This window comes from Pseudophryne corroboree, chromosome 1, assembly GCF_028390025.1.
Source record: "Pseudophryne corroboree isolate aPseCor3 chromosome 1, aPseCor3.hap2, whole genome shotgun sequence".
Classification (NCBI taxonomy): Eukaryota; Metazoa; Chordata; class Amphibia; order Anura; family Myobatrachidae; genus Pseudophryne; species Pseudophryne corroboree.
This window is the reverse complement of record NC_086444.1, coordinates 1088775358-1088803058: the sequence shown is the minus strand read 5'-3', so window position 1 is coordinate 1088803058 and position 27701 is coordinate 1088775358. Positions and strand designations below refer to the sequence as shown.

Here is a 27701-nt window from a genome sequence, read left to right as displayed (position 1 = left end):
ACAGCAGACACACAGGGAATGCTCTATACGAAGACAGGACCCACTAGCCCTTTGGGGAGACAGAGGGAGAGTCTGCCAGCACACACCAAAAAGCGCTATATATGACAGGGATAGCCTTATGATTAAGTGCTCCCTTATAGCTGCTTTTATATTAATATATTGCCATTTATTTTGCCCCCCCCTCTCTGTTATACCCTGTTTCTGTAGTGCAGTGCAGGGGAGAGACCTGGGAGCCTTCCTGACCAGCGGAGCTGTGACAGAAAATGGCGCCGTGTGCTGAGGAGATAGGCCCCGCCCCTTTTCCGGCGAGCTCGTCTCCCGCTATTTAGTACATTTAGGCAGGGGTAAATATCTCCATATAGCCTCTGGGGCTATATGTGAGGTATTTTTAGCCTTTTTAAAGGTTTACATTTGCCTCCCAGGGTGCCCCCCCCCAGCGCCCTGCACCCTCAGTGACTGCCGTGTGAAGTGTGCTGAGAGGAAAATGGCGCACAGCTGCAGTGCTGTGCGCTACCTTAAGAAGACTGCAGGAGTCTTCAGCCGCCGATTCTGGACCTCTTCTTGCTTCAGCATCTGTGAGGGGGCCGGCGGCGTGGCTCCGGTGACCATCCAGGCTGTACCTGTGATCGTCCCTCTGGAGCTTCATGTCCAGTAGCCAAGAAGCCAATCCATCCTGCACGCAGGTGAGTTCACTTCTTCTCCCCTCTGTCCCTCGTTGCAGTGATCCTGTTGCCAGCAGGAATCACTGTAAAATAAAAAACCTAAGCTAAACTCTCTAAGCAGCTCTTTATGAGAGCCACCTAGAATTGCACCCTTCTCGGCCGGGCACAAAAATCTAACTGGAGTCTGGAGGAGGGTCATAGGGGGAGGAGCCAGTACACACCACCTGACCTGTAAAAGCTTTACTTTTGTGCCCTGTCTCCTGCGGAGCCGCTATTCCCCATGGTCCTTTCAGGAACCCCAGCATCCACTTAGGACGATAGAGAAATATATATATATATATATATATATATATATATATATATATATACACAGGGATAACCTTATATAAGTGTTTTTCCCCTTATAGCTGCTGTATTGTTATACTGCGCCTAATTAGTGCCCCCCTCTCTTTTTTAACCCCTTTCTGTAGTGTAGTAACTGCAGGGGAGAGCCAGGGAGCTTCCCTCCAACGGAGCTGTGAGAGAAAATGGCGCCAGTGTGCTGAGGAGATAGGCTCCGCCCCCTTCTCGGCGGCCTTTTCTCCCGTTTTTCTGTGGAATCTGGCAGGGGTTAAAATTCATCCATATAGCCCAGGAGCTATATGTGATGTATTTTTAGCCAGCCAAGGTGTTTCTATTGCTGCTCAGGGCGCCCCCCCCTAGCGCCCTGCACCCTCAGTGACCGGAGTGTGAAGTGTGCTGAGAAGCAATGGCGCACAGCTGCAGTGCTGTGCGCTACCTTGTGGAAGACAGGATGTCTTCTGCCGCCGATTTGCCGGACTCGTCTTGCTTCTGGCTCTGTAAGGGGGCCGGCGGCGCGGCTCTGGGACCGAGCTCCAAGGCTGGGCCTGTGAGCGGTCCCTCTGGAGCTAATGGTGTCCAGTAGCCAAGAAGCCCAATCCACTCTGCACGCAGGTGAGTTCGCTTCTTCTCCCCTTAGTCCCTCGATGCAGTGAGCCTGTTGCCAGCAGGTCTCACTGAAAATAAAAAACCTAAACTAAAACTTTCACTAAGAAGCTCAGGAGAGCCCCTAGTGTGCACCCTTCTCGTTCGGGCACAAAAATCTTAACTGAGGCTTGGAGGAGGGTCATAGGGGGAGGAGCCAGTGCACACCAGATAGTCCTAAAGCTTTCTTTAGATGTGCCCAGTCTCCTGCGGAGCCGCTATTCCCCATGGTCCTTACGGAGTTCCCAGCATCCACTAGGACGTCAGAGAAAATAAGAATTTACTTACCGATAATTCTATTTCTCGTAGTCCGTAGTGGATGCTGGGGACTCCGTCAGGACCATGGGGAATAGCGGCTCCGCAGGAGACAGGGCACAAAATTAAAAGTTTGACCACTAGGTGGTGTGCACTGGCTCCTCCCCCTATGACCCTCCTCCAAGCCTCAGTTAGGATACTGTGCCCGGACGAGCGTACACAATAAGGAAGGATTTTGAATCCCGGGTAAGACTCATACCAGCCACACCAATCACACTGTACAACTTGTGATCTGAACCCAGTTAACAGCATGATAACAGAGGAGCCTCTGAAAAGATGGCTTCCAACAATAATAACCCGATTTTTTGTAACAATAACTATGTACAAGTATTGCAGACAATCCGCACTTGGGATGGGCGCCCAGCATCCACTACGGACTACGAGAAATAGAATTATCGGTAAGTAAATTCTTATTTTCTCTGACGTCCTAAGTGGATGCTGGGGACTCCGTCAGGACCATGGGGATTATACCAAAGCTCCCAAACGGGCGGGAGAGTGCGGATGACTCTGCAGCACCGAATGAGAGAACTCCAGGTCCTCCTTAGCCAGGGTATCAAATTTGTAGAATTTTACAAACGTGCTCTCCCCTGACCACGTAGCTGCTCGGCAGAGTTGTAATGCCAAGACCCCTCGGGCAGCCGCCCAAGATGAGCCCACCTTCCTTGTGGAGTGGGCATTTACAGATTTTGGCTTTGGCAGGCCTGCCACAGAATGCGCAAGTTGAATTGTGCTACAAATCCAACGAGCAATCGTCTGCTTAGACGCAGGAGCACCCAGCTTGTTGGGTGCATACAGTATAAACAGCGAGTCAGACTTTCTGACTCCAGCCGTCCTTGAAATATATATTTTTAAGGCTCTGACAACGTCCAACAACTTGGAGTCCTCCAAGCCGCTAGAAGCCGCAGGCACCACAATAGGTTGGTTCAGGTGAAACGCTGATACCACCTTAGGGAGAAACTGAGGACGCGTCCGCAGTTCTGCCCTGTCCGAATGGAAAATCAGATATGGGCTTTTGTACGATAAAGCCGCCAATTCTGACACTCTCCTGGCCGAAGCCAGGGCCAGTAGCATGGTCACTTTCCATGTAAGATATTTCAAATCCACCGATTTAAGTGGCTCAAACCAATGGGATTTGAGGAATTCCAAAACTACATTGAGATCCCACGGTGCCACTGGAGGCACAACCGGGGGCTGTATATGTAGTACTCCTTTGACAAAAGTTTTGACTTCAGGAACTGAAGCCAATTCTTTTTGGAAGAAGATCGACAGGGCCGAAATTTGAACCTTAATGGACCCCAATTTGAGGCCCATAGACAATCCTGTTTGCAGGAAATGTAGGAATCGACCCAGTTGAAATTCCTCCGTCGGGGCCCTCCTGGCCTCACACCACGCAACATATTTTCTCCAAATGCGGTGATAATGCTGTGCGGTCACTTCCTTCCTGGCCTTAATCAGGGTAGGAATGACTTCTTCCGGAATGCCTTTTTCCTTCAGGATCCGGCGTTCAACCGCCATGCCGTCAAACTCAGCCGCGGTAAGTCTTGGAATAGACAAGGCCCCTGCTGAAGCAGATCCCTTCTTAGGGGTAGGGGCCACGGATCTTCCGTGAGCATCTCCTGAAGTTCCGGGTACCAAGTCCTTCTTGGCCAATCCGGAGCCACGAGCATCGTTCTTACTCCCCTTTGCCGTATAATTCTCAGTACCTTGGGTATGAGAGGCAGAGGAGGGAACACATACACTGACTGGTACACCCATGGTGTTACCAGGGCGTCCACAGCTATTGCCTGAGGATCTCTTGACCTGGCGCAATACCTGTCCAGGTTTTTGTTGAGGCGGGACGCCATCATGTCCACCATTGGTTTTTCCCAACGGATCGCAAGCATGTGGAAAACTTCTGGATGAAGTCCCCACTCTCCCGGGTGAAGGTCGTGTCTGCTGAGGAAGTCTGCTTCCCAGTTGTCCACTCCCGGAATGAACACTGCTGACAGTGCTATCACATGATTTTCCGCCCAGCGAAGAATCCTCGCAGCTTCTGCCATTGCCCCCCTGCTTCTTGTGCCGCCCTGTCTGTTTACGTGGGCGACTGCCGTGATGTTGTCCGACTGGATCAACACCGGCTGACCCTGAAGCAGAGGTTTTGCCAGGCTTAGAGCATTGTAGATCGCTCTTAGCTCCAGTATATTTATGTGAAGAGACGTCTCCAGGCTTGACCACACGCCCTGGAAGTTTCTTCCCTGTGTGACTGCTCCCCAGCCTCTCAGACTGGCATCCGTGGTCACCAGGACCCAGTCCTGTATGCCGAATCTGCGGCCCTCTAACAGATGAGCACTCTGCAACCACCACAGAAGAGACACCCTTGTCCTCGGAGACAAGGTTATCCGCTGATGCATCTGCAGATGCGATCCGGACCATTTGTCCAGCAGATCCCACTGAAAAATTTGTGCGTGGAATCTGCCGAATGGAATCGCTTCGTAAGAAGCCACCCTTTTTCCCAGGACTCTTGTGCATTGATGCACACTTTTCCTGGTTTTAGGAGGTTTCCGACAAGTTCGGATAACTCCCTGGCTTTCTCCTCCGGAATTAACACCTTTTTCTGAACAGTGTCCAGAATCATCCCTAGGAACAGCAGACGTGTCGTCGGGCTCAGCTGGGATTTTGGAAAATTTAGAATCCACCCGTGCTGTTGCAGCACTACTTGGGTTAGTGCTACCCCGGCCTCTAACTGTTCTCTGGATCTTGCCCTTATCAGGAGATCGTCCAAGTAAGGGATAATTAATACACCTTTTCTTCGAAGAAGAATCATTTCGGCCATTACCTTGGTAAAGACCCGGGGTGCCGTGGACAATCCAAACGGCAGCGTCTGAAACTGATAATGACAGTTTTGTACCACGAACCTGAGGTACCCTTGGTGTGAAGGGCAGATTGGGACAAGGAGGTAAGCATCCTTGATGTCCAAGGACACCATAAAGTCCCCTTCTTCCAGATTCGCTATCACTGCTCTGAGTGACTCCATCTTGAACTTGAACTTTTGTATGTACATGTTCAAAGACTTCAGATTTAGAATAGGTCTTACCGAGCCGTCCGGCTTCGGTACCACAAACAGCGTGGAATAATACCCCTTTCCTTGTTGTAGGAGGGGTACCTTGACTATCACCTGCTGAGAATACAGCTTGTGAATGGCTTCCAATACCGTCTCCCTGTCGGAAGGAGACGTTGGTAAAGCAGACTTCAGGAACCGGCGAGGGGGAGACGTCTCGAATTCCAACCTGTAACCCTGAGATACTACCTGCAGGATCCAGGGGTCCACTTGTTAGTGAGCCCACTGCGCGCTGAAATTCTTGAGGTGACCCCCCACCGCACCTGAGTCCGCTTGTAAGGCCCCAGCGTCATGCTGAGGACTTTGCAGAAGCGGGGGAGGGCTCCTGCTCCTGAGAGGGAGCTGCTTGCTGCAGTCTCTTACCCTTTCCTTTGCCTCGGGGCAGATATGAATGTCCTTTTGCCCGCTTGTTCTTATGGGAACGAAAGGGCTGCGGCTGAAAAGACGGTGTCTTTTTCTGCTGGGAGGTGACCTGAGGTAAAAAGGTGGATTTTCCGGCTGTTGCCGTGGCCACCAAGTCCGATAGACCGACCCCAAATAACTCCTCCCCTTTATACGGCAATACTTCCATATGCCGCTTGGAATCCGCATCACCTGACCACTGTCGCGTCCATAAACTTCTTCTGGCAGAGATGGACAGCGCACTTACCCTTGATGCCAGAGTGCAAATATCCCTCTGTGCATCTCGCATATAAAGAAATGCATCCTTTAAATGCTCTATAGTCAATAAAATACTGTCCCTATCCAGGGTATCAATATTTTCAGTCAGTGACTCCGACCAAGCCACCCCAGCACTGCACATCCATGCTGATGCGATAGCTGGTCGCAGTATAACACCAGTGTGTGTGTATATACTTTTTAGGGTATTTTCCAGCCTCCTATCAGCTGGGTCTTTGAGGGCGGCCGTTTCTGGGGACGGTAACGCCACTTGTTTTGATAAGCGTGTGAGCGCCTTATCTACCCTAGGGGGTGTTTCCCAGCGCGCCCTAACCTCTGGCGGGAAAGGGTATAATGCCAATAACTTCTTTGAAATTAGCAGTTTTTTTATCGGGGTTAACCCACGCTTCATCACACACTTCATTCAATTCATCTGATTCAGGAAAAACTACAGGTAGTTTTTTCACACCCCACATAATACCCCTTTTTGTGGTACTTGCAGTATCAGAAATATGCAAAGCCTCCTTCATTGCCGTGATCATGTAACGTGTGGCCCTACTGGAAAATACGTTTGCTTCTTCACCGTCGACACTGGAGTCAGTGTCCGTGTCCGTATCGACCGACTGAGGTAATGGGCGTTTTAAAGCCCCTGATGGTGTCTGAGACGCCTGGACAGGTACTAATTGGTTTGCCGGCCGTCTCATGTCGTCAACCGACTTTTGCAGCGTGCTGACACTATCACGTAATTCCATAAACAAAGCCATCCATTCCGGTGTCGACTCCCTAGGGGGTGACACCACCACTACAGGCAATTGCTCCGCCTCCACACCAACATCGTCCTCATACATGTCGACACACACGTACCGACACACAGCAGACACACCGGGAATGCTCTGATAGAAGACAGGACCCCACTAGCCCTTTGGGGAGACAGAGGGAGAGTTTGCCAGCACACACCCAAGCGCTATAAATATATAGGGACAACCTTAAATAAGTGTGTTCCCCTTATAGCAGCTTAAATATTATGAATATCGCCAAATAAGTGCCCCCCCTCTCTGATTTTACTCTGTTTCTGTAGTGCAGTGCAGGGGAGAGCTTGGGAGCCTTCCTACCAGCGGAGCTGTGTGGGAAAAATGGCGCTGTGTGCTGAGGAGACAGGCCCCGCCCCCTTTTCGGCGGGCTCTTCTCCCGTTTTTTTCTGTAATCCTGGCAGGGGTTAAATACATCCATATAGCCCAGGGGCTATATGTGATGTATTTTTAGCCAGTATAGGTAATCTCATTGCTGCCCAGGGCGCCCCCCCCAGCGCCCTGCACCCTCAGTGACCGCGGTGTGAAGTGTGCTGAGAGCAATGGCGCACAGCTGCAGTGCTGTGCGCTACCTTAAGAAGACTGGGAAGTCTTCAGCCGCCGATTTCTGGACCTCTTCTCTCTTCAGCATCTGTAAGGGGGCCGGCGGCGCGGCTCCGGTGACCCATCCAGGCTGTACCTGTGATCGTCCCTCTGGAGCTAATGTCCAGTAGCCTAAGAAGCCCAATCCATCCTGCACGCAGGTGAGTTCGCTTCTTCTCCCCTTAGTCCCGCGTTGCAGTGAGCCTGTTGCCAGCAGGACTCACTGAAAATAAAAAAACCTAACAAACTTTTATTCTAAGCAGCCCTTTAGGAGAGCCACCTAGATTGCACCCTTCTCGGCCGGGCACAAAAATCTAACTGAGGCTTGGAGGAGGGTCATAGGGGGAGGAGCCAGTGCACACCACCTAGTGGTCAAACTTTTAATTTTGTGCCCTGTCTCCTGCGGAGCCGCTATTCCCCATGGTCCTGACGGAGTCCCCAGCATCCACTTAGGACGTCAGAGAAAAAGTGTTTTCCCTTATAGCTGCATATATATTGTATACTGCGCCTAAATTGTGCCCCCCCCCCCCCTCTTTTTAACCCTTTCTGTAGTGTATTAACTGCAGGGGAGAGCCAGGGAGCTTCCCTCCAACGGAGCTGTGAGGGAAAAATGGCACCAGTGTGCTGAAGGAGATAGCTCCGCTCCTTTTTCGCGGACTTTTCTCCCGCATTTTTATGGAATCTGGCAGGGGTTAATATACATCCATATAGCCCAGGGGGTTATATGTGATGTATTTTTGCCAGCCAAGGTGTTTATATTGCTGCTCAGGGCGCGCCCGCCCCCCCCCCCCCCAGTGCCCTGCACCCTCAGTGACCGGAGTGTGTGGTGTGCATGAGGAGCAATGGCGCACAGCTGCAGTGCTGTGCGCTACCTTGGTGAAGACTGATGTCTTCTGCCGCCGATTTTCCGGACCTCTTCTTGCTTCTGGCTCTGTAAGGGGGCCGGCGGCGCGGCTCTGGGACCGGACTCCGAGGCTGGGCCTGTGTTCGGTCCCTCTGGAGCTAATGGTGTCCAGTAGCCTAAGAAGCCCAAGCTGGCTGCAAGCAGGCAGGTTCGCTTCTTCTCCCCTTAGTCCCTCGATGCAGTGAGCCTGTTGCCAGCAGGTCTCACTAAAAATAAAAAACCTAAAACTAACTTTTTCTAAGAAGCTCAGGAGAGCCTCCTAGATTGCACCCTGCTCGGTCGGGCACAAAAATCTAACTGAGGCTTGGAGGAGGGTCATAGGGGGAGGAGCCAGTGCACACCAGATAGTCCTAAAGCTTTCTTTAGATGTGCCCAGTCTCCTGCGGAGCCGCTAATCCCCATGGTCCTTACGGAGTTCCCAGCATCCACTAGGACGTCAGAGAAAAGTACTACGCCTTCTGAAGTAAGCACTGATGTGAGCACCAAATGAGATGGAATTTTAGTATGAATGCATGGTGACATGGACTGCTCCCTGTGAAATTGATGAACTTTGATCCATATGGGTAACAAATAAAGCATCGTTATAAAGTATGGGCGCCGCAACAGGGTCTCATCCAAAATTGTTTTGTTGATATATTGATAGGTGTGTGTGGTGCCACATCAGGGAAGGACCCTATGTTGGCTGCTGTAGAGTGCGCAGGAATATATCTGAAACCCCACTGGTGAATTAACTGTTGAAACACCTGGGGATGTAGGCCCCATTCCCCCGGATGGAGGTCGTGCCTGCTGAGGAAGTCTGCTTCCCAGTTGTCCACTCCAGGAATGAATATGGCTGAGATGGCCCTTGCGTTGGCCTCCGTCCAGAGGAGAATTTTTGACACTTCTCGCATTGCCACTCTGCTTCGTGTTCCCCCTTGTCGGTAAATGTACGCCACCGCCGCGGCGTTGTCCGACTGAACCTGGATCGCCTGATCCTTAAGGAGATGAGAATCTTGCAGAAGAGCACTGTAAATCGCCCTGAGTTCCAGGATGTTTATTGGCAGAGCAGATTCCTGTTTCGACCACATCCCCAGGAACTGGGCCCCTTGGGTCACAGCTCCTCAACCCTGGGAGGCTGGTATCTGTTGTCAATAAAATCCACGAGTAGATGTTGAAAGCCCTGCCCTCTACCAGGTGAGGAACCTGTAGCCACCATAATAGAAAAATCCGGCTTTTGGAGATCAGGTCACTTCCTGATGCATGTGAAGGTGAGAACCCGACCAGGTGTCCAGCAGATCTAGCTGAAATGGCCGGGCATGAAATCTGCCATATTGCATTGCCTCGTAAGCAGCCACCATCTTGCCAAGTAATCGGATGCAAAGATGTATAGATACCTTGCGAGGATGGAGCACCGAGCGGACAATAACCTGGATAGTAAAGACCTTGTCCATCGGGAGAAACACCTTTTGAGATACAGTATCCGGTATCATTCCCAGGAACTGAAGACGTTGGGTCGGTTCCAGGTGAGATTTCTAATAATTTAGGATCCACCCATGATCCGTAAGTAGGCAAGTCGTCAGATCAATGCTGTACAGCAGACGCTCCCTGGACACAGCCTTTATTAGGAGATAGTCCCCTACTTGGACTATGTTCACTCCCATCAAGCGCAGTTGCAGCATCATCTCCGCCATGACCTTGGTGAAGACCCTCGGAGCTGTGGACAATCCAAAGGGTAAGGCCTGAAACTGGAAATGGTCATCCAATATGGAGACCCCTCGGCCCCTGCCTCTGAACCTTGCCACACAAAAAGACTGCAAGGAGGGTCCGGTGTAAGAAAGTCTAGCAGGTAGCGCAGCCGACGGCAAATAGGTAAACTTACCCGCCGTTGCTTGGGAGATCCATTTATTTCATTCATCTCCAAACAAGGCATCACCTGTAAAAGGGAAGATTTTCTACATCCTTTTTGGAATCTGCGCCAGCCGACCACTGACGTAACCACAGAGCTTTATGCGCCGAAACAGCCATAGCAGTCATGCGGCCATTTATCTTACACAACTCTTTAATAGCCTCGCTCATAAAATTTGCAGCATCCTATATATGTTGAAGCAAAGTAATGACCTCATCCCGGGGCAGAGTGTCTAAACCATCAATAACAGTATCAGACCACTTGACAACCTGGAAATCCACCCACAAACTATAGTGGGACGTTGTGCAGCGCCTGCTGCCGTATAAAATAACAATTTACTCACCGGTAATTCTATTTCTCGTAGTCCGTAGTGGATGCTGGGACTCCGTTAGGATCATGGGGAATAGCGGCTCCGCAGGAGACTGGGCACAACTAAAAGAAAGCTTTAGACTACTGGTGTGCACTGGCTCCTCCCACTATGACCCTCCTCCAGACTTCAGTTGGGATACTGTGCCCGGAAGAGCTGACACAATAAGGAAGGATTTTGAATCCCGGGTAAGACTCATACCAGCCACACCAATCACACCGTATAACTCGTGATACAATACCCAGTTAACAGTATGATAACAACTGAGACTCTCAACAGATGGCTCAACAATAACCCTTTAGTTAGGCAATAACTATATACAAGTATTGCAGACAATCCGCACTTGGGATGGGCGCCCAGCATCCACTACGGACTACGAGAAATAGAATTACCGGTGAGTAAATTCTTATTTTCTCTAACGTCCTAAGTGGATGCTGGGACTCCGTAAGGACCATGGGGATTATACCAAAGCTCCCAAACGGGCGGGAGAGTGCGGATGACTCTGCAGCACCGAATGGGCAAACTCTAGGTCCTCCTCAGCCAGGGTGTCAAACTTGTAGAATTTAGCAAACGTGTTTGACCACGACCAAGTAGCTGCTCGGCAAAGTTGTAGAGCCGAGACCCCTCGGGCAGCCGCCCAAGAAGAGCCCACCTTCCTCGTGGAATGGGCTTTTACTGATTTAGGATGCGGCAGTCCAGCCGCAGAATGTGCAAGCTGAATCGTACTACAGATCCAGCGAGCAATAGTCTGCTTTGAAGCAGGTGCACCCAACTTGTTGGGCGCATACAGGATAAATAGCGAGTCAGTCTTTCTGACTCCCGCTGTCCTGGAAACAAATTTTCAGGGCCCTGACTACGTCCAACAACTTGGAAGCCTCCAAGTCTTTAGTAGCCGCAGGCACCACGATAGGTTGGTTCAGATGAAAGGCTGATACCACCTTAGGGAGAAATTGGGGACGAGTCCTCAATTCTGCCCTATCCATATGGAAAATCAGATAAGGGCTTTTACATGACAAAGCCGCCAATTCTGATACACGCCTGGCCGAAGCCAAGGCCAACAACATGACCACTTTCCACGTGAGATATTTTAATTCCACGGTTTTCAGTGGCTCAAACCAATGTGACTTTAGGAAATCCAACACCACGTTGAGATCCCTAGGTGCCACTGGAGGCACAAAAGGGGGCTGAATATGCAGCACTCCCTTAACAAAAGTTTGAACTTCAGGTAGAGAAGCCAGTTCTCTCTGGAAGAAAATCGATAGAGCCGAAATCTGGACCTTAATGGAACCCAACTTTAGGCCCATAGTCACCCCTGACTGTAGGAAGTGCAGGAAACGGCCCAGCTGAAATTCCTCCGTTGGGGCCTTCCTGGCCTCACACCACGCAACATATTTTCGCCATATGCGGTGATAATGGTTTGCGGTTACTTCTTTCCTAGCTTTAATCAGCGTAGGAATGACTTCCTCCGGAATGCCCTTTTCCTTCAGGATCCGGTGTTCAACCGCCATGCCGTCAAACGCAGCCGCGGTAAGTCTTGGAACATACAGGGCCCCTGCTGTAGCAGGTCCTGTCTGAGCGGCAGAGGCCATGAGTCCTCTGACGTCATTTCTTGCAGTTCCGGGTACCAAGCTCTTCTTGGCCAATCCGGAACAATGAGTATAGTTCTTACTCCTCTTCTCCTTATTATCCTCAGTACCTTTGGTATGAGAGGAAGAGGAGGGAACACATAAACCGACCGGTACACCCACGGTGTCACTAGAGCGTCCACAGCTATCGCCTGCGGGTCTCTTGACCTGGCGCAATATCTTTCTAGCTTTTTGTTTAGGCGGGACGCCATCATGTCCACCTGTGGCCGTTCCCAACGGTTTACAATCAGTTGGAAGACTTCTGGATGAAGTCCCCACTCTCCCGGGTGGAGGTCGTGCCTGCTGAGGAAGTCTGCTTCCCAGTTGTCCACTCCCGGAATGAACACTGCTGACAGTGCTAACACGTGATTTTCCGCCCATCGGAGAATCCTTGTGGCTTCTGCCATCGCCGTCCTGCTTCTCATGCCGCCCTGTCGGTTTACATGGGCGACTGCCGTGATGTTGTCTGACTGGATCAGTACCGGCTGATTTTGAAGCAGGGGTTTTGCCTGACTTAGGGCATTGTAAATGGCCTGCAGTTCCAGAATATTTATGTGTAGGGAAGTCTCCTGACTTGACCATAGTCCCTGGAAATTTCTTCCCTGTGTGACTGCCCCCCAGCCCCGAAGGCTGGCATCCGTGGTCACCAGGACCCAGTCCTGTATGCCGAATCTTCGGCCCTCTCGAAGATGAGCACTTTGCAGCCACCACAGCAGAGACACCCTGGTCCTTAGAGACAGGGTTATCAGACGATGCATCTGAAGATGCGATCCTGACCACTTGTCCAACAGGTCCCACTGAAAGGTTCTCGCATGGAACCTGCCGAATGGAATTGCTTCGTAGGAAGCTACCATCTTTCCCAAGATCCGCGTGCAGTGATGCACCGACACTTGTTTTGGTTTTAGGAGGCCTCTGACTAGAGATGACAGCTCCTTGGCCTTCTCCTCCGGGAGAAACACTTTTTTCTGTTCTGTGTCCAGAACCATCCCCAGGAACAGTAGACGTGTCGTAGGGACCAGCTGTGACTTTGGAATATTCAGAATCCAGCCGTGCTGTTATAGCACCTCCCGAGATAGTGCTACCCCGACCAACAACTGCTCCCTGGACCTCGCCTTTATCAGGAGATCGTCCAAGTACGGGATAATTAAAACTCCCTTCTTTCGAAGGAGTATCATCATTTCGGCCATTACCTTGGTAAAGACCCTCGGAGCCGTGGATTGACCGAACGGCAACGTCTGGAATTGGTAATGACAATCCTGTACCACAAATCTGAGGTACTCCTGGTGAGGATGGTAAATGGGGACATGCAGGTAAGCATCCTTGATGTCCAGTGATACCATGTAATCCCCCTCGTCCAGGCTTGCAATAACCGTCCTGAGCGATTCCATCTTGAACTTGAATTTTTTTTATATATGTGTTCAAGGATTTCAAATTTAAAATGGGTCTCACCGAACCGTCCGGTTTCGGTACCACAAACATTGTGGAATAGTAACCCCGTCCTTGTTGAAGTAGGGGCACCTTTACTATCACCCGTTGTGAATACAGCTTGTGAATTGCCTGTAACACTGCCTCCCTGCCTGAGGGAGTGGTTGGTAAGGCAGATTTGAGGAAACGGCGGGGGGGGGGGGGGGGGGAGAGGTCTCGAATTCCAGCTTGTACCCCTGAGATACTACTTGAAAGATCCAGGGATCCACCCGTGAGCGAGCCCACTGATTGCTGAAAAATTTGAGACGGGCCCCCACCGTACCTGGCTCCGCCTGTGGAGCCCCAGCGTCATGCTGTGGACTTAGAGGAAGCGGGGGAGGACTTTTGCTCCTGGGAACTGGCTGTATGCTGCAGCTTTTTCCCTCTACCTCTGGGCAGAAAGGACGCGCCCCTAACCCGCTTGCCCCTATTGGGCCGAAAGAACTGTACCTGATAATACGGTGCTTTCTTTGGCTGTGAGGGAACATGGGGTAAAAATGTAGACTTCCCAGCTGTTGCTGTGGAAACGAGGTCCGAGAGACCATCCCCGAACAACTCCTCACCCTTATAAGGCAGAACTTCCATGTGCCTTTTAGAATCTGCATCTCCTGTCCACTGCCGAGTCCATAACCCTCTCCTGGCAGAAATGGACATTGCACTTATTTTGGATGCCAGCCGGCAAATATCCCTCTGTGCATCCCTCATGTATAAAAGTGCGTCTTTAATATGCTCTACGGTTAGCAATATAGTGTCCCTGTCTAGGGTAGCAATATTTTCCGACAGGGAATCTGACCACGCAGCTGCAGCACTGCACATCCATGCTGAAGCAATAGCTGGTCTCCGTATAACACCTGTGTGTGTATATATAGACTTCAGGATAGCCTCCTGCTTTCTATCAGCAGATTACTTCAGGACGGCCGTATCCGGAGACGGTAGTGCCACCTTCTTTGACAAGCGTGTGAGCGCTTTATCCACCCTAGGGGATGTTTCCCAACGTGACCTATCCTCTGGCGGGAAAGGGTACGCCATTAGTAACCTCTTAGAAATTACCAGTTTCTTATCAGGGGAAGCCCACGCTTCTTCACACACTTCATTTAACTCTTCAGATGGAGGAAAAGCTACTGGTAGTTTTTTCTCTCCAAACATAATACCCTTTTTTGTGGTACCGGGGGTAACATCAAAAATGTGCAACACATTTTTCATTGCCTCAATCATGTAACGTGTGGCCCTACTGGAAGTTACATTAGTCTCATCGTCGTCGACACTGCAGTCAGTATCCGTGTCGACATCTGTGTCTGCCATCTGAGGTAGTGGGCGTTTTAGAGCCCCAGATGGCTTTTGAGACGCCTGGGCAGGCACAGGCTGAGAAGCCGGCTGTCCCACATTTAGTATGTCGTCAAACCTTTTATGCAAGGAGTCGACACTGTCGCGTAATTCCTTCCACAGCACCATCCACTCAGGTGTCGACCCCGCAGGGGGTGACATCACATTTATCGGCATCTGCTCCGCCTCCACATAAGCCTCCTCATCAAACATGTCGACACAGTCGTACCGACACACCGCATACACACAGGGAATGCTCTGACAGAGGACAGGACCCCACAAAGCCCTTTGGGGAGACAGAGAGAGAGTATGCCAGCACACACCAGAGCGCTATATAACACAGGGATCCCACTATAAATGAGTGTTTTTCCCTTATAGCTGCTTATATAATATATACTGCGCCTAAATGTAGTGCCCCCCCTCTCTTTTTTACCCTTCTGTAGCTTGTACACTGCAGGGGAGAGCCAGGGAGCGTCCTTCCAGCGGAGCTGTGAGGGAAAAATGGCGCCAGTGTGCTGAGGGAGATGGCCCCGCCCCTTTTCCGGCGGACTTCTCACGCTTTTTCTGGAATTCTGGCAGGGGTATTTTTACACCTATATAGCCTTCCTGACTATATATGGTGTAGATTTGCCAGCCAAGGTGTCTTATATTGCCCACAGGGCGCCCCCCCCCCAGCGCCCTGCACCCATCAGTGACCGGAGTGTGAGGTGTGCATGAGGAGCAATGGCGCACAGCTGCAGTGCTGTGCGCTACCTTGTTGAAGACAGAAGTCTTCTGCCGCCGATTTTCCGGAACACTTCTTGCTTCTGACTCTGTAAGGGGGCCGGCGGCGCGGCTCCGGGAACGAACACCAAGGTCGGGTCCTGCTGTCGATCCCTCTGGAGCTAATGGTGTCCAGTAGCCTAAGAAGCCCAAACTACCACCTGTTAGGTAGGTTCGCTTCTTCTCCCCTTAGTCCCTCGTTGCAGTGAGTCTGTTGCCAGCAGATCTCACTGTAAAATAAAAAACCTAAATATACTTTCTTTCTAGGAGCTCAGGAGAGCCCCTAGTGTGCATCCAGCTCAGCCGGGCACAAGATTCTAACTGAAGTCTGGAGGAGGGTCATAGTGGGAGGAGCCAGTGCACACCAGTAGTCTAAAGCTTTCTTTTAGTTGTGCCCAGTCTCCTGCGGAGCCGCTATTCCCCATGGTCCTTACGGAGTCCCAGCATCCACTTAGGACGTTAGAGAAATGTCCTTGAGCGTGGTCTCAATTTTACGGTCAGCCGGCTCTTTCAGGGATATAGCCCCTGGCACTGGCAGTACCAATTTCTTAAGATAGTCTTGACACAGACGTATCGACTGAGGGAGGGTTTTCACATAACTTCCTGTCCTCAGCTGGGAGGGGAAAGGTAGTTAAAAACCTCTGAGGAATTTTACATTTCTTATCAGAGTTCAACCAAGCTTCCCTGACAAGGGAGTTTAATTCCTTCGACACCGGAAAAGTTGCTGAGCACTTGGGTCTAACATTAAAGTATAACTCCTCATCTGGTCCTGCCTCCTGATCTGGAATGTGGAGGACCTCTCTTATAGCAAAAATGAGAGCCTCCACCCCAGAGAACAGCAAGCGGTCCTCATCCATATCATCATCATCCACATAAGGCTGATCAGAGTCAGAATCAGACTGGAGCACTTGTGGCAGTGAGTGTTTATGTGAAACCCCTAGAGGTGGCTGAGAAACCTTCATGGCATCTGCTGCTTTAGCCACGCAATCAATAGAATGCTTTAACACCTGTCTCTCTCTTTTAGCTGCAGCTAATTCTGAATTTCTGAATCCTGCTTTTAAAGCTATCAAGTCAGTCAGGTGCCTGTGATCTGGGTCCATGTGGTGATAAGGAACATTGCTCCCACATGAGTGATCCTGCTGAAGACGGGGTTGAATTACAAGCAGTACACATTACCATGTCCACAGACATCCTACACAACTGTAAAACAGCACAGCCCACTAACCAAACACCTCCACACAGACCCCAGAGAGCCCTTGGAGTGACACTGAGGAACGGACACCAGCACACACAACACACCAGTATAATATGTGTAACTAAATGTTAGACCTGACAGTAGTGCAGCGGCACTGCCACTGATGTGCCCCCCCCTTTACGATGACCCCCTGGTACCAGTACAGAGTCCTGTAGCAGCGTGGGTCTCAGGAGGAGGAGCAGCGTGCATGCAGCAGGAAATGGCGCCTTCCCGCCTCAGGTCCCGCTCCGGGAAGCCTCGCCCCCTGTAATGGCGCGCGTTCCCAGATCCAAATGTTTATACTGGCTATGTTACAAACATCACGTATGAAGACAGTACACACAAAGCCTTTGCTGCGACAGTGAACACTGAGGGCTTAGCCAGTTTGTCCGCGGCAGGCACTGTAGCTCCGGGCCCGTGACCACCGCGTGAATTGCCGCCAAACTGCACCGGGGACCCGCTAACCGGGACCACGGTGTAACACTCACCGCACCTTGTACTTCGTCATCTGTTAGAGGTTGGCAGATAGCTGCTGGTGTGGGCACACACACTGTGTGTGATCAGCACCTCAGGAGCTCAATGTCCTGTCAGATGGGATTACGAACCATTAACCCTAAGGAGGTTGGTTCGGTCCCCCCTTTAAGTCCCACGAAGCAGGTGGTCTGGTTGCCAACCAGAGCAACCTGAAAATAGAAAACTAAAATAAATAAAAAGTAAGAAAAAAAATTTCTGAAGCTCCAGAGAAGTGCACCCAGCTCCTTGGGCACATTTTTCTAAACGGAGTCTGGTAGGAGGGGCATAGGGGGAGGAGCCAGCACACACACTAAAGGTTTTTTAAGTGTCAGGCTCCAGTGGACCCAATCTATACCCCATGGTACTAAGTACAAGACCCCAGTATCCACTAGGACGTGAGATAAATATAGGGGCGTAACTTCAAGGGAAGGGATGTGGCCACAGAATAGTACCAATTCACATAACACCGCACAGTAGTGTCAGTTATTCACATAACACCACACAGTAGTACCCCTTATACATGTTACGCCACACAGTAGAGTCACTTATACATATTATGCCACAGTACAGTAGCTCATACACTTTACCCCATACACTAGAGCTGCTTATACACGTTAAGCCACAGTAGAGCCGCTCATACACATTACGCCACAGTAGAGCCACTTATACACATTACGCCACCCAGTAGAGCCGCTTATACACATCACCCCACACAGTAGAGCCGTTTATACACGTTAGGCCACAGTAGAGCTGCTTATACACGTCGCACCACAATAGAGTCGCTTACACACATTATGCCTTTGGAGCCGCTTATACACGTTACGCCAAAGTAGAGCTCCTTATACACGTTACACCAAGGTAGAGCCCCTTACACTTGTTATGCCACGGCAGAGCTCCTTATACACATTACACCACAGTAGAGCCATTATGGGAGTAGCTGTATTTAACTATTTACATATTTAATTTAGATAAATTAAAAACACTATGTATGCCTCACTTACCTTTCCTCACAACCCGCCAAACCCTTAATAAAAATAATGCCCCAAAACTGACCCCGTCCCCAGATCTGATAATCTCCCAATGCCAATGAAAATTTCTACCATTTCTGACCTGATAATCCCACTATGCCTCAATGAAAATAATGTCACAGAATTGCCTGAGGGGCAGAGTGAGGTGCTGCAGCTGCATGAGGGGCAGAGTGAGGTGCTGCAGCTGCATGAGGGGCAGAGTGAGGTGCTGCAGCTGCATGAGGGGCAGTGAGGTGCTGTAACTGCATGAGGGACAGAGTGAGGTGCTGCAGCTGCATGAGGGACAGAGTGAGGTGCTGCAGCTGCATGAGGGACAGAGTGAGGTGCTGCAGCTGCATGAGGGGCAGAGTGAGGTGCTGCAGCTTCCAGGAAAGAGAGAGATGTTGCAAAAGCTAGGGCAGAGAGAGATTTTGCAGCAACTGGGGCAGAGAGTTGCTGCAGCAGCTTGGCTAGACAGAGAGAGGTCAGCAGCAGCGGTGGCAGAGGTAACCATGCTGCACAGCCACAAGCACACAGTGAGCCATATAAAGGATGGGCAGAGTTCCAGGATGTGCCAGCTTTCAGTATCTCATCTGGCCTACCCTGTTCCCAACCTAGTCTCAGAGTCCGAGTCAGTGTGCTTCCCCTCTGCTTCTCCTCCTCCTGCTCTGCGGCGCACCCTCTAACTTTTCTGGTGCTTGAAGCTCGTGCTCCACTGGAGACACCCTTGCTACACCCTTGAATACAGTCTGCTGATAAGCGAGTGGACTTACTCCACTAGTCAATTACTATACACACACAGACTTGCTCAACAATTCTAAACATTTATAATAAAAAAAATAATAAACTATGCGATTCAAGTTCTCTCTCATATTTTTGGGGAGAAATAAGCAATTCTAAAATCTCATGACATGCAGTTGGCACTGTTACATGCCACACATCACTGAATACACCCACCACACACGACTGAGTACACCTGCCACACATGCATTTCTTACTTGTAAAAGCAAAGTTAAGTGTCGTTTGGCGAAGTCTTTGTTCTGTAGCGCACAGCATCCAATGCACAAGACTGCCATGTTTCTTACAGAGGGATGAACATTAGTTATGCCAGGAAGGATCTATGATAAAACAGAAAAACAATGTACAAACAGAGCTACTTTTCGTAATTTATTTTTAAGGGGAGCGGTTTCAATTTAGTTATGAAAGGTGAAGTTGCATTAAAAAAAATATATATGCAGGTGTAATTGTGACCACACCAGTGTGCTGTATATTAGACACAGATTTAGGTTATACCCATGTGCAGTCTATGGGCACAGTTATGAACTTTTGTCAGTTACCTTTTTGTCTGTTCTCTCTCGTTTTTAGCTTCTACCACACCTCCGCTCTTCGGAGACATATCCCAATCCCAATTTTTTTTAACTTGTGCCTGGCCGTATGCTAACACCCTCACAAAATTATATTCTAAAAGGTTTAGCTATCCCAGGATGCATTGGGGCCTCCTCTATAACCCCACCTCCAGGCACTGAGAGCTCAGTTTCGTTAACCAGTCCAATGCAGGAGCAGACAAGAGAGAAGGCAGATGTTAGTCACATAGAACCACATTCTCACGACAGGAGAAGGTACCAGCTGCTAATGCCATAATACCCAAAAAAGCTAGGTGCGTCAGGGTGGGCGCCCTGTGGAACCCAATGTACCTCACAGAAAGAGTTAACAATGGTAAGTCTACCATAACTCTCCTTTTCTGCAGCAGTTTACATTGGTTTACACATGGAAAACATCGGGGATGTCCTAAAGCAGTTACTCAAGGGAGGGGACGCACCGTAGCGGATGTGAGAATTCGGTGACCAAAGGACACATCCCGGGAGGCAAAGGTATCAAAGGCATAGAACCTAAGACACGTCTTCACAGAGGACCGCGCAGCCGCCTTGCACAATTGTTCTGTGGACGCGTCACGGTGGGCCGTCCAAGAAGGTCCAACAGGCCGAGTAAAATGGACTTGAATAGCAGCAGGAGCTGGGAGTACAGCCTGCGGATAAGTTTGTGCAGTCCTCTCCACATAGATACGGAGTGCCCTAATCACATCCAAAGAATGTTCTTTGGGAGACAAGTCCGAAGAGATAAAGGCCGGAACCACAATCTCTTGGTTAAGGTGGAAAGATGACACTACCTTGGGTAAATAACCTGGTCGAGTTCGTAGAACCGCCCAGTCACCGTGAAATATCAGAAAGGGTGGACGACAGGACAAAGTGCCTGAGTCCGACAACCATCTTGCAGAAGCAATAGCCAGTAAGAACAGGACCTTGGCCGTGAGCCATTTAAGGTCCACTGATTCAAGAGGTTCCTTTAGTGACTCTTGCAGGGCATGCAGTACAACAGACAGATAACATGGAGCCACAGGAGGGACATAGGGTGGCTGAATCTGCAGGACACCCTGTGTGAATGTATGAACATTATTATTATTATTATCCTTTATTTATATGGCGCCACAAGGGTTCCGCAGCACCCAATTACAGAGTACATAAATAATCAAACAGGAAAACAGCAACTTACAGTTGATGACAGTATAGGACAAGTACAGGGTAAATAAACATAGTTACATCAGCAGAGGACACTGGAATAAGTATCAGGTGGCAGAAGACTGCTGGATGTGGTACAGTTGAAGATTATTAAAGTAAGACAAAGGATAAGCACATGAGGGAAGAGGGCCCTGCTCGTGAGAGCTTACAATCTAAAGGGGAGGGGTAGACAGACAGGGGTGACACAGATGGGGTACATAGAGAATGTGGAACAGAGGCTTAGGGTGAGATTTGTCTGGGTTTGGTGAAGAAGTGGGTCTTGAGAGCCCATTTGAAGTTTTGTAGAGAGGTGGATAGTCTGAGGGGGAGAGGTAGGGAACTCCAGAGAAGTGGTGCAGCACGTGAAAAATCTTGGAGGCAGGAGGGGGAGGAAGTAATCCGTAGGCAGGAGAGTCATCGTGCATTAGCAGAGCGAAGAGGACGGGTGGGAGTGTAAAGGGAGATAAGGTCAGAGATGTAGGTGGGAGAGGAGTGGGTAAGGGCTTTGTAAGCGAGTGTGAGAAGCTTGAAATGGATTCTGAAAGGGAAGGGGAGCCAGTGAAGGTCTAGTAGGAGAGGAGAGGTAGACGTAGTGCGTTTGGTGAGGAAAATGAGCCGGGCAGCAGCATTGAGGATAGATTATAGTGGAGAGAGGTGTTTGTCAGTAATGCCAGTCAGGAGGACATTACAGTAGTCCAGTCTGGAGATGACCAGTGAGTGGATAAGAATCTTAGTAGCATCCTTGGTCAGAAAGGATCTGATCCTGGAAATATTTTTTAGATGAAAATGGCAGGTTTGTGAGAGGTGCTGAATGTGTGGTTTGAAGGAGAGGGAGGAGTCAAGGATTACTCCAAGACAGCGCACTTGGGGGCTAGAGGAGACAGTAGTGCCATCAATAGATAGAGATTGTAGGAGGTGAGGTTATGCGGGAGGGAGGGAAGATGATCAGCTCGGTCTTAGACATGTTAAGTTTAAGAAAGCGCTGGGACATCCAGGAAGAGGTAGCAGAGAGACAGTTGGAGATACGAGTGAGGAGAGCAGGGGAGAGGTTTGGAGAGGACAGATAGATTTGGGTGTCATCAGCATAGAGATGATATTGGAAGCCAAAAGAACTAATGAGCTTACCTAGTGAGGATGTATAGAGAGAGAAGAGAAGAGGAACAAGGACAGAACCTTGGGGTACACCTACAGTTAGTGGAAGTGAGGCGGAGGTGGAGTCATGAGAGGAGACAGAGAATGAACGGTCAGAGAGGTAGGAAGACAGCCAAGAGAGGGCAGTGTCACGCAGACTAATGGAGTGAAGGATTTGCAGTAGGAGAGGATGGTCCACAGTGTCAAAAGCAGCAGAGAGATCAAGTAGAATAAGTATACAGTAGTGTCCCTTAGATTTAGCAGCATGGAGGTCATTGCATACTTTTGTAAGGGCAGTTTCAGTGGAGTGGAGAGGACAGAAGCCAGACTGGAATGGGTCAAGTAGTGAGTGTGAGGAAAGAAAGGAAATAAGGCGGTTGTAGACAATACGCTCAAGGAGTTTGGAGGCAAAAGGGAGAGAGATGGGTCGGTAGTTGGAGAGTGTGTTTGGATCAAGGGTAGGTTTTTTAAGAATAGGAGAGATGAGTGCATGCTTGAAGGCAGAGGGGACAGTGCCTGATGAGAGGGAGAGATTGAGAAGGTGGGAAAGATGGGAACAAGCAGAAGGAGAGAGGTAGCAGAGGAGGCGGGAGGGGATAGGGTCAAGTGGGGAGGTGGTGAGGGGACAGGAATCAGGTATAGACACAATTTTACTCTGAAACCATACCGACAAGGTAGATATGTGAACCTTGAGGGAGGCCAGACAAAGACCTAAGTCCAGGCCTCTTTCACAATTTCCAGAATACTGGCTTTTCTGCAATCTATAGGCATCAGAATTCTTATCATCTTACCAGGTGACAAAAGAACTCCAGGCCCTGTAATAAATCTGGGCACAGGCCGGTTTGCGGGTCTTCAACATAATTTGAATAACCGCCTGGGAAAATCCTTTGGCCCTCAGTAGTGATGCTTCAAGAGCCACACTGTCAAAGTCAGTCTGGTCAGGTCTGTGTAGAGTCAAGGGCCCTGTACAAGGAGGTCTGGTCCCTGAGGAAGTAGAAGGGGACGGTCTGTCGACAGACCCTGCAGGTCTGAGAACCAATGCCGTCTGGGCCACGCTGGAGCGACTAGAAGTAGTATTCCTCCTTGTTTGAACTTCCGTAGGACCCTGGGCAGAAGTGACACTAGAGGGAATACGTAGGGCAGCCAAAAGTTCCATGGAACCGCCAGTGCGTCCACGAACTGTGCTTGAGGATCCGTGGTCCTTGATCCGATGCCTGGAACCTTGTGATTATGTTGAGACGCCGTGAGACCTACCTCCGGTAGGCCCCACATGTCCACTAGGAGTTGAAAGACTTCTGGATGAAGACTCCGCTCTCTGGCGTGCACGTCCTGGTAACTGATGAAGTCCGCTTCCCAGTTCAGGACGCACGGAATGAATACTGCCGTATGGCTGGCAGATGGCGTTCCGCACAACAAAGGATTTTTGACACTTCCAACCTTGCCATGTGGCTTCGAGTGCCGCTTTGACGTTGTCTGACTGTATTTGAACAGGCCTGTTCTGTACCAGAGGCAGGGCAAGAGATTGAACACTGCACTCAGCTCCAGAATAATTATTGGAAGGAGTGAATCCTCCTTGGTCCAACGACCTTGAAAAGAGTGTTGACCCAACACCGCTCCCCATCCCCTCAGACTGGTGTCCATAGTCAGCAGGACCCAATCGGGGATCCAGAAGGGACGGCCCCTGCTCAATTGCTGGTCCTGGAACCAACAGGTCAGCGACAGATGATCCTCCGGAGTCGAAGATATCATTCAAGATCTGATCCGATGAGGCAGGCTGTCCCACTTGGAAAGGATTAACCGTTGTAGTGGGCGTGAATGAAACTGAGCGTACGTCTACCATGTCGAAGGTCGACACCATCAGGCCAAGTACTTGCATCACTGAGTGTATTGACACTCTTGGGCAAGAGAGGAAGTATTTGAACCTATCCTGAAGTTTCAGGACCTTCTCTGGAGAGAGAAACACCCGTTGACTGTGTGTGTCCAGCAGTGCCCCCAGGTGCACCATGCTCTGAGCAGGGACCAGCGAGGACTTCTTCCAGTTGATGAGCCACCTGTGGGCTAGTAGGAAGTTTACCGTCAGTAGCAGATGACTGAGGAGGACATCTTGGGTGTTTGCCAGAATCAGCAAGCCGTCCAGATACGGTAGGATCCTGACTCCCTGGCGACGGAGATGAGCCGTCATCACGGCCATAACCTTGGTGAAGATCCGAGGGGCCAGGGTCAGTCCAAACGGCAGAGCCTGGAATTGACAGTGAAGGTTGCCAATAGCAAACCGCAGATATTGCTGATGCGATATGGCAATAGGTATATGCAGGTAAGCATCTTGTATATCCAGAGATACCATATAGTCTCCGGGTTCCATGGCCAGTACAATGGAGCGCAGTGTTTCCGTACGGAACTTGGATACTCTCACAAATTTGTTCAGTGATTTGAGGTTGAGTATAGGCCGGAAAGACCCACTGGGTCTCTGAACTAGAAACAGGGTCGAGTAGTATCCTCTTCCTCTCTGGGACAGAGGTACCGGCACTACCACTCCTGCATCCAGGAGGGAACGCACAACCAGATTTAGAGCTTGTGCCTTCAACGAATCCGAAGGAATAACCATTGTGCAGAACTGGCGAGGGGGATGTCCCTTGAAAGAGACTGCATACGCGTGAGAGACAACTTCTCGCACCCATGCGTCTGAAGTGGTCTTTAACCAGACCTGGGTGAATCGCAGAAGGCTTGTCGTGTTTAGAAGCAGTCTGACGGGCAGCCCAAGATTGTTTTGCCTTGGGCTTAGTGGTTTTGGGAACACGAGATTGTCTCGGGTGTGCCTGACCAAAAGGTGATAACTTTTACCTTCAGTGCAGAAGGATTAGTAGTGGGGAGAAAAGCCGCCTTAGCGGCTGCTATTCGGACACTACTTTATTTAGGTCTTCCCCAAAGTGTCCCCAGTGAAGGAGAGTACCTCCAAGGTCTTTTTGGAGTCTAGGTCCACTTTCCATGACCTCAACCACAGTATGCGGTGAGCTAGGACAGGCGTGGACGACGCCTTGGCTGCCATTACACCCGCCTGAATGTAATAGGCGGCGGTGGTTTGTGAGACAGGAATCGTCTGCCAATGTCAGATATATCCGCTGGCAGCTCTTCCTCTACTGCCTGAACCCACGCCTCTGTTTTGCAGCTCAGGAGACAGCTATAGTGGGTCTATGAATAGCCCCTGTAAGTAAGTGTGTGTGTGTGTGTGTGTGTGTGTGTGTGTGTGTGTGTGTGTGTGTGTGTGTTAGATATATATATATATATTTCTCTATCACACTATATATATATATATATATATATATATATATATATATATATATATATATATATACACACACACACACACACACACATACATATATGCACACATATACACACACATATATATATATATATATACATACATATACACACACACATATACACACATACTTCAGGCATCCCTTCACACGCTTATCTGTCGGTTCTCTCAGTGAAGTAACAGTGGGGACGGGCAGAGTGGACGACACATCGGGGCGGGTGACCTGAGAATCCACTGTCAGTAGAATCTGCCATTTGTTGCAGAACTCTGCAGGGAGAGGATAGCGAGCCAAGGCCTATTCATGCAGAGGGAATTTCTTCCCTGGGTAAGACCAGGGTTCCCACCTGATGTCCACTAAATGATCAGAATGGGGTAACAAGTTTAAACAGCAGAAGGTGGTTAAAACTGTATCAGTTTTCTTTGCCACAGTAGTGGAATCCTGATCATTAGTGATTTGTAGGATATGCTTAAGAGCAACCACTAAGGCAGGGACATCAATCTGCAAGGGAGAATCCTTGTCAGCAACACTTTTTCTCAACTAACGCTGTCTGTATCAAGACATGTAGGATACTCAAGTACTTGCATACAGGCGGCTGTACATGGGAGACTTTGCCCTGCAATCCCATAGACCAGCTGTTGCTGCTATGCTGTAAGATGGCACCCAGTGTCTCTGAGTGAGGGAGAGTGCGAGGCAGCTCCAGGGCGGGAAATCTGCGAGATGGTGGCACCCTGGGCTGTAAGGGGCTACAGGTCAAGCTGCCCCATGCTGGACTTCCACCACAGGTACTAGGAGCCTTATTAAACGGGGCGTAAGTTCACCCGACCTGTGCTCTTTTGCCCTGGTGGTCTAGTGGGGTCCCTGCCCTGTGACAGTGTCCTGTCTCCCTAGGTCGCGGACGGAATGCGATTTAATGGCGGGTCCTGCCTGGGGGACCTTCTTACCTCCTCCACCGTAGCAGCCACACGAACCAGGAGAGCGGTCTGCGACTCTGTGCCTAAGCCATGACTTCTCACCAGGCAGCAGGAGTATGCAACGCCAGTTGGGAGGTGATGGAGCTGCGCTGAAATGTCACTATGACATACAGTGCTGACAGCCCAGCCAGAGATGAAGAAATCTTTTTTCAGAAAAGCTTTTCAGGGCTGCCCAGTGCAGCCCTCCTGTTAGGTGACCTGCTGCAGCAGGCACCAACTCGAATCTAAGCTCTCAGTGCCTTGATGCGGGGTTATACAGGAGGCCCCAATGCATCCTGGGACAGCTAAAGCTTTAGCCTGTTGGTGCCTCTGGATCAAGAGCCACTCTACACCGCAATGTTTTCACTGTGGAAACCAATGTAGCCTGCTGCAGAAAAGTAGAGTTTTATTTACTGGATTTTCTGGTCTACTATAACTTAATTTATTTAGGTACAAATTACTACCACTCTACAGCTTGTGTGGCACAATCTAAAACAAAATGAGAGAAAATAGGATTTTAATTACCTACCGGTAAATCCTTTTCTCATAGTCCATAAGGTGGGGACATTTAGTATGATGGGGTATAGATGGGGTCCAAAGGAGCCGGTGCACTTGAAAATCTTCAAACAGGGTGTGCTGGCTCCTCCCCTCTATGCCCTCCCCCACAGCCCAGTCTAGGAAAACTGTGCCTGAAGGAGATGGACACACTTAAGAGGAGGAAACGTGACAAGTGGTAAGATTAACGAAACCAGCACACAGCAGAACCAAACAAATTAGCAACAGCCAGTGAAAACAGAAACAGCAACAGCTGAATCAAATAAGGCCACACAAGAACAAAGCTTGCAGGAAAGGTTGAAGCACAGAAGCGGGCACCCAGTATCCTTTATGGACTACGAGAAAAGGATTTACCGGTGGGTAATTAAAATCCTATTTTCTCTATCATCCATAAGGGATAGTGGGGACACATAATACGATGGGGACATCCCAAAGTTCCCAGAACAGGTGGGAACATGCTGAGACGCCTGCAGCACCGTATGTCCAAATAGGACATCCTCTGTAGCCAGGGTATCAAACCTGTAGAACTTGACCAGGTAGCGGCCCAGCATAGTTGCAAGTCCGAGACACCACGGGCAGCCACCCAGGAAGAAACCACTGACCTAGTAGAGTGGGCCTGTTCAATAGTAAGCCTAATCCAAAAGGAAATCGACTGCTTTGAAGCAGGACAACCCTTCTTGTGAGCATCATACAGCACAAAAAGGTAATCCGATTTGCAGATGGCAGCTGTCCTCTTGACATAGATCTTCAGGGCTCACACCACATCCAAGGACTCAGGAATTGTTGAAGTGGCTGAAGCTGTCGGAACCACAATACACTGATTCAGGTGGAATGCAGAAACCACTTTAGGCAGGAACTCATGAAAGACCAGGTAGGGACTCTTGCAGGACAAAGCTCCAAGTTCGGAAACGCGCCTAGCTGAAGCGAATGCCAAGAGCATAACAGTCTTCCACTTAAGGAACTTGTCCTCAACCAACAGCAGTGGTTCAAACCAAGA

At 49.9% G+C, this 27701-nt stretch overlaps 1 protein-coding gene across 1 annotated transcript in view; it reads right to left on the bottom strand.

The window, feature by feature from the left end:
- The window catches only part of NCAPG (non-SMC condensin I complex subunit G), a 239049-nt gene that overhangs the window by 48691 nt on the left and 162657 nt on the right, over positions 1–27701 (bottom strand). Inside the window, exon 13 of the mRNA XM_063921442.1 lies at positions 19189–19308. Within this exon, the coding sequence (XP_063777512.1) occupies positions 19189–19308 (120 nt within the window). The remainder of the gene's footprint in view (positions 1–19188; positions 19309–27701) is intronic.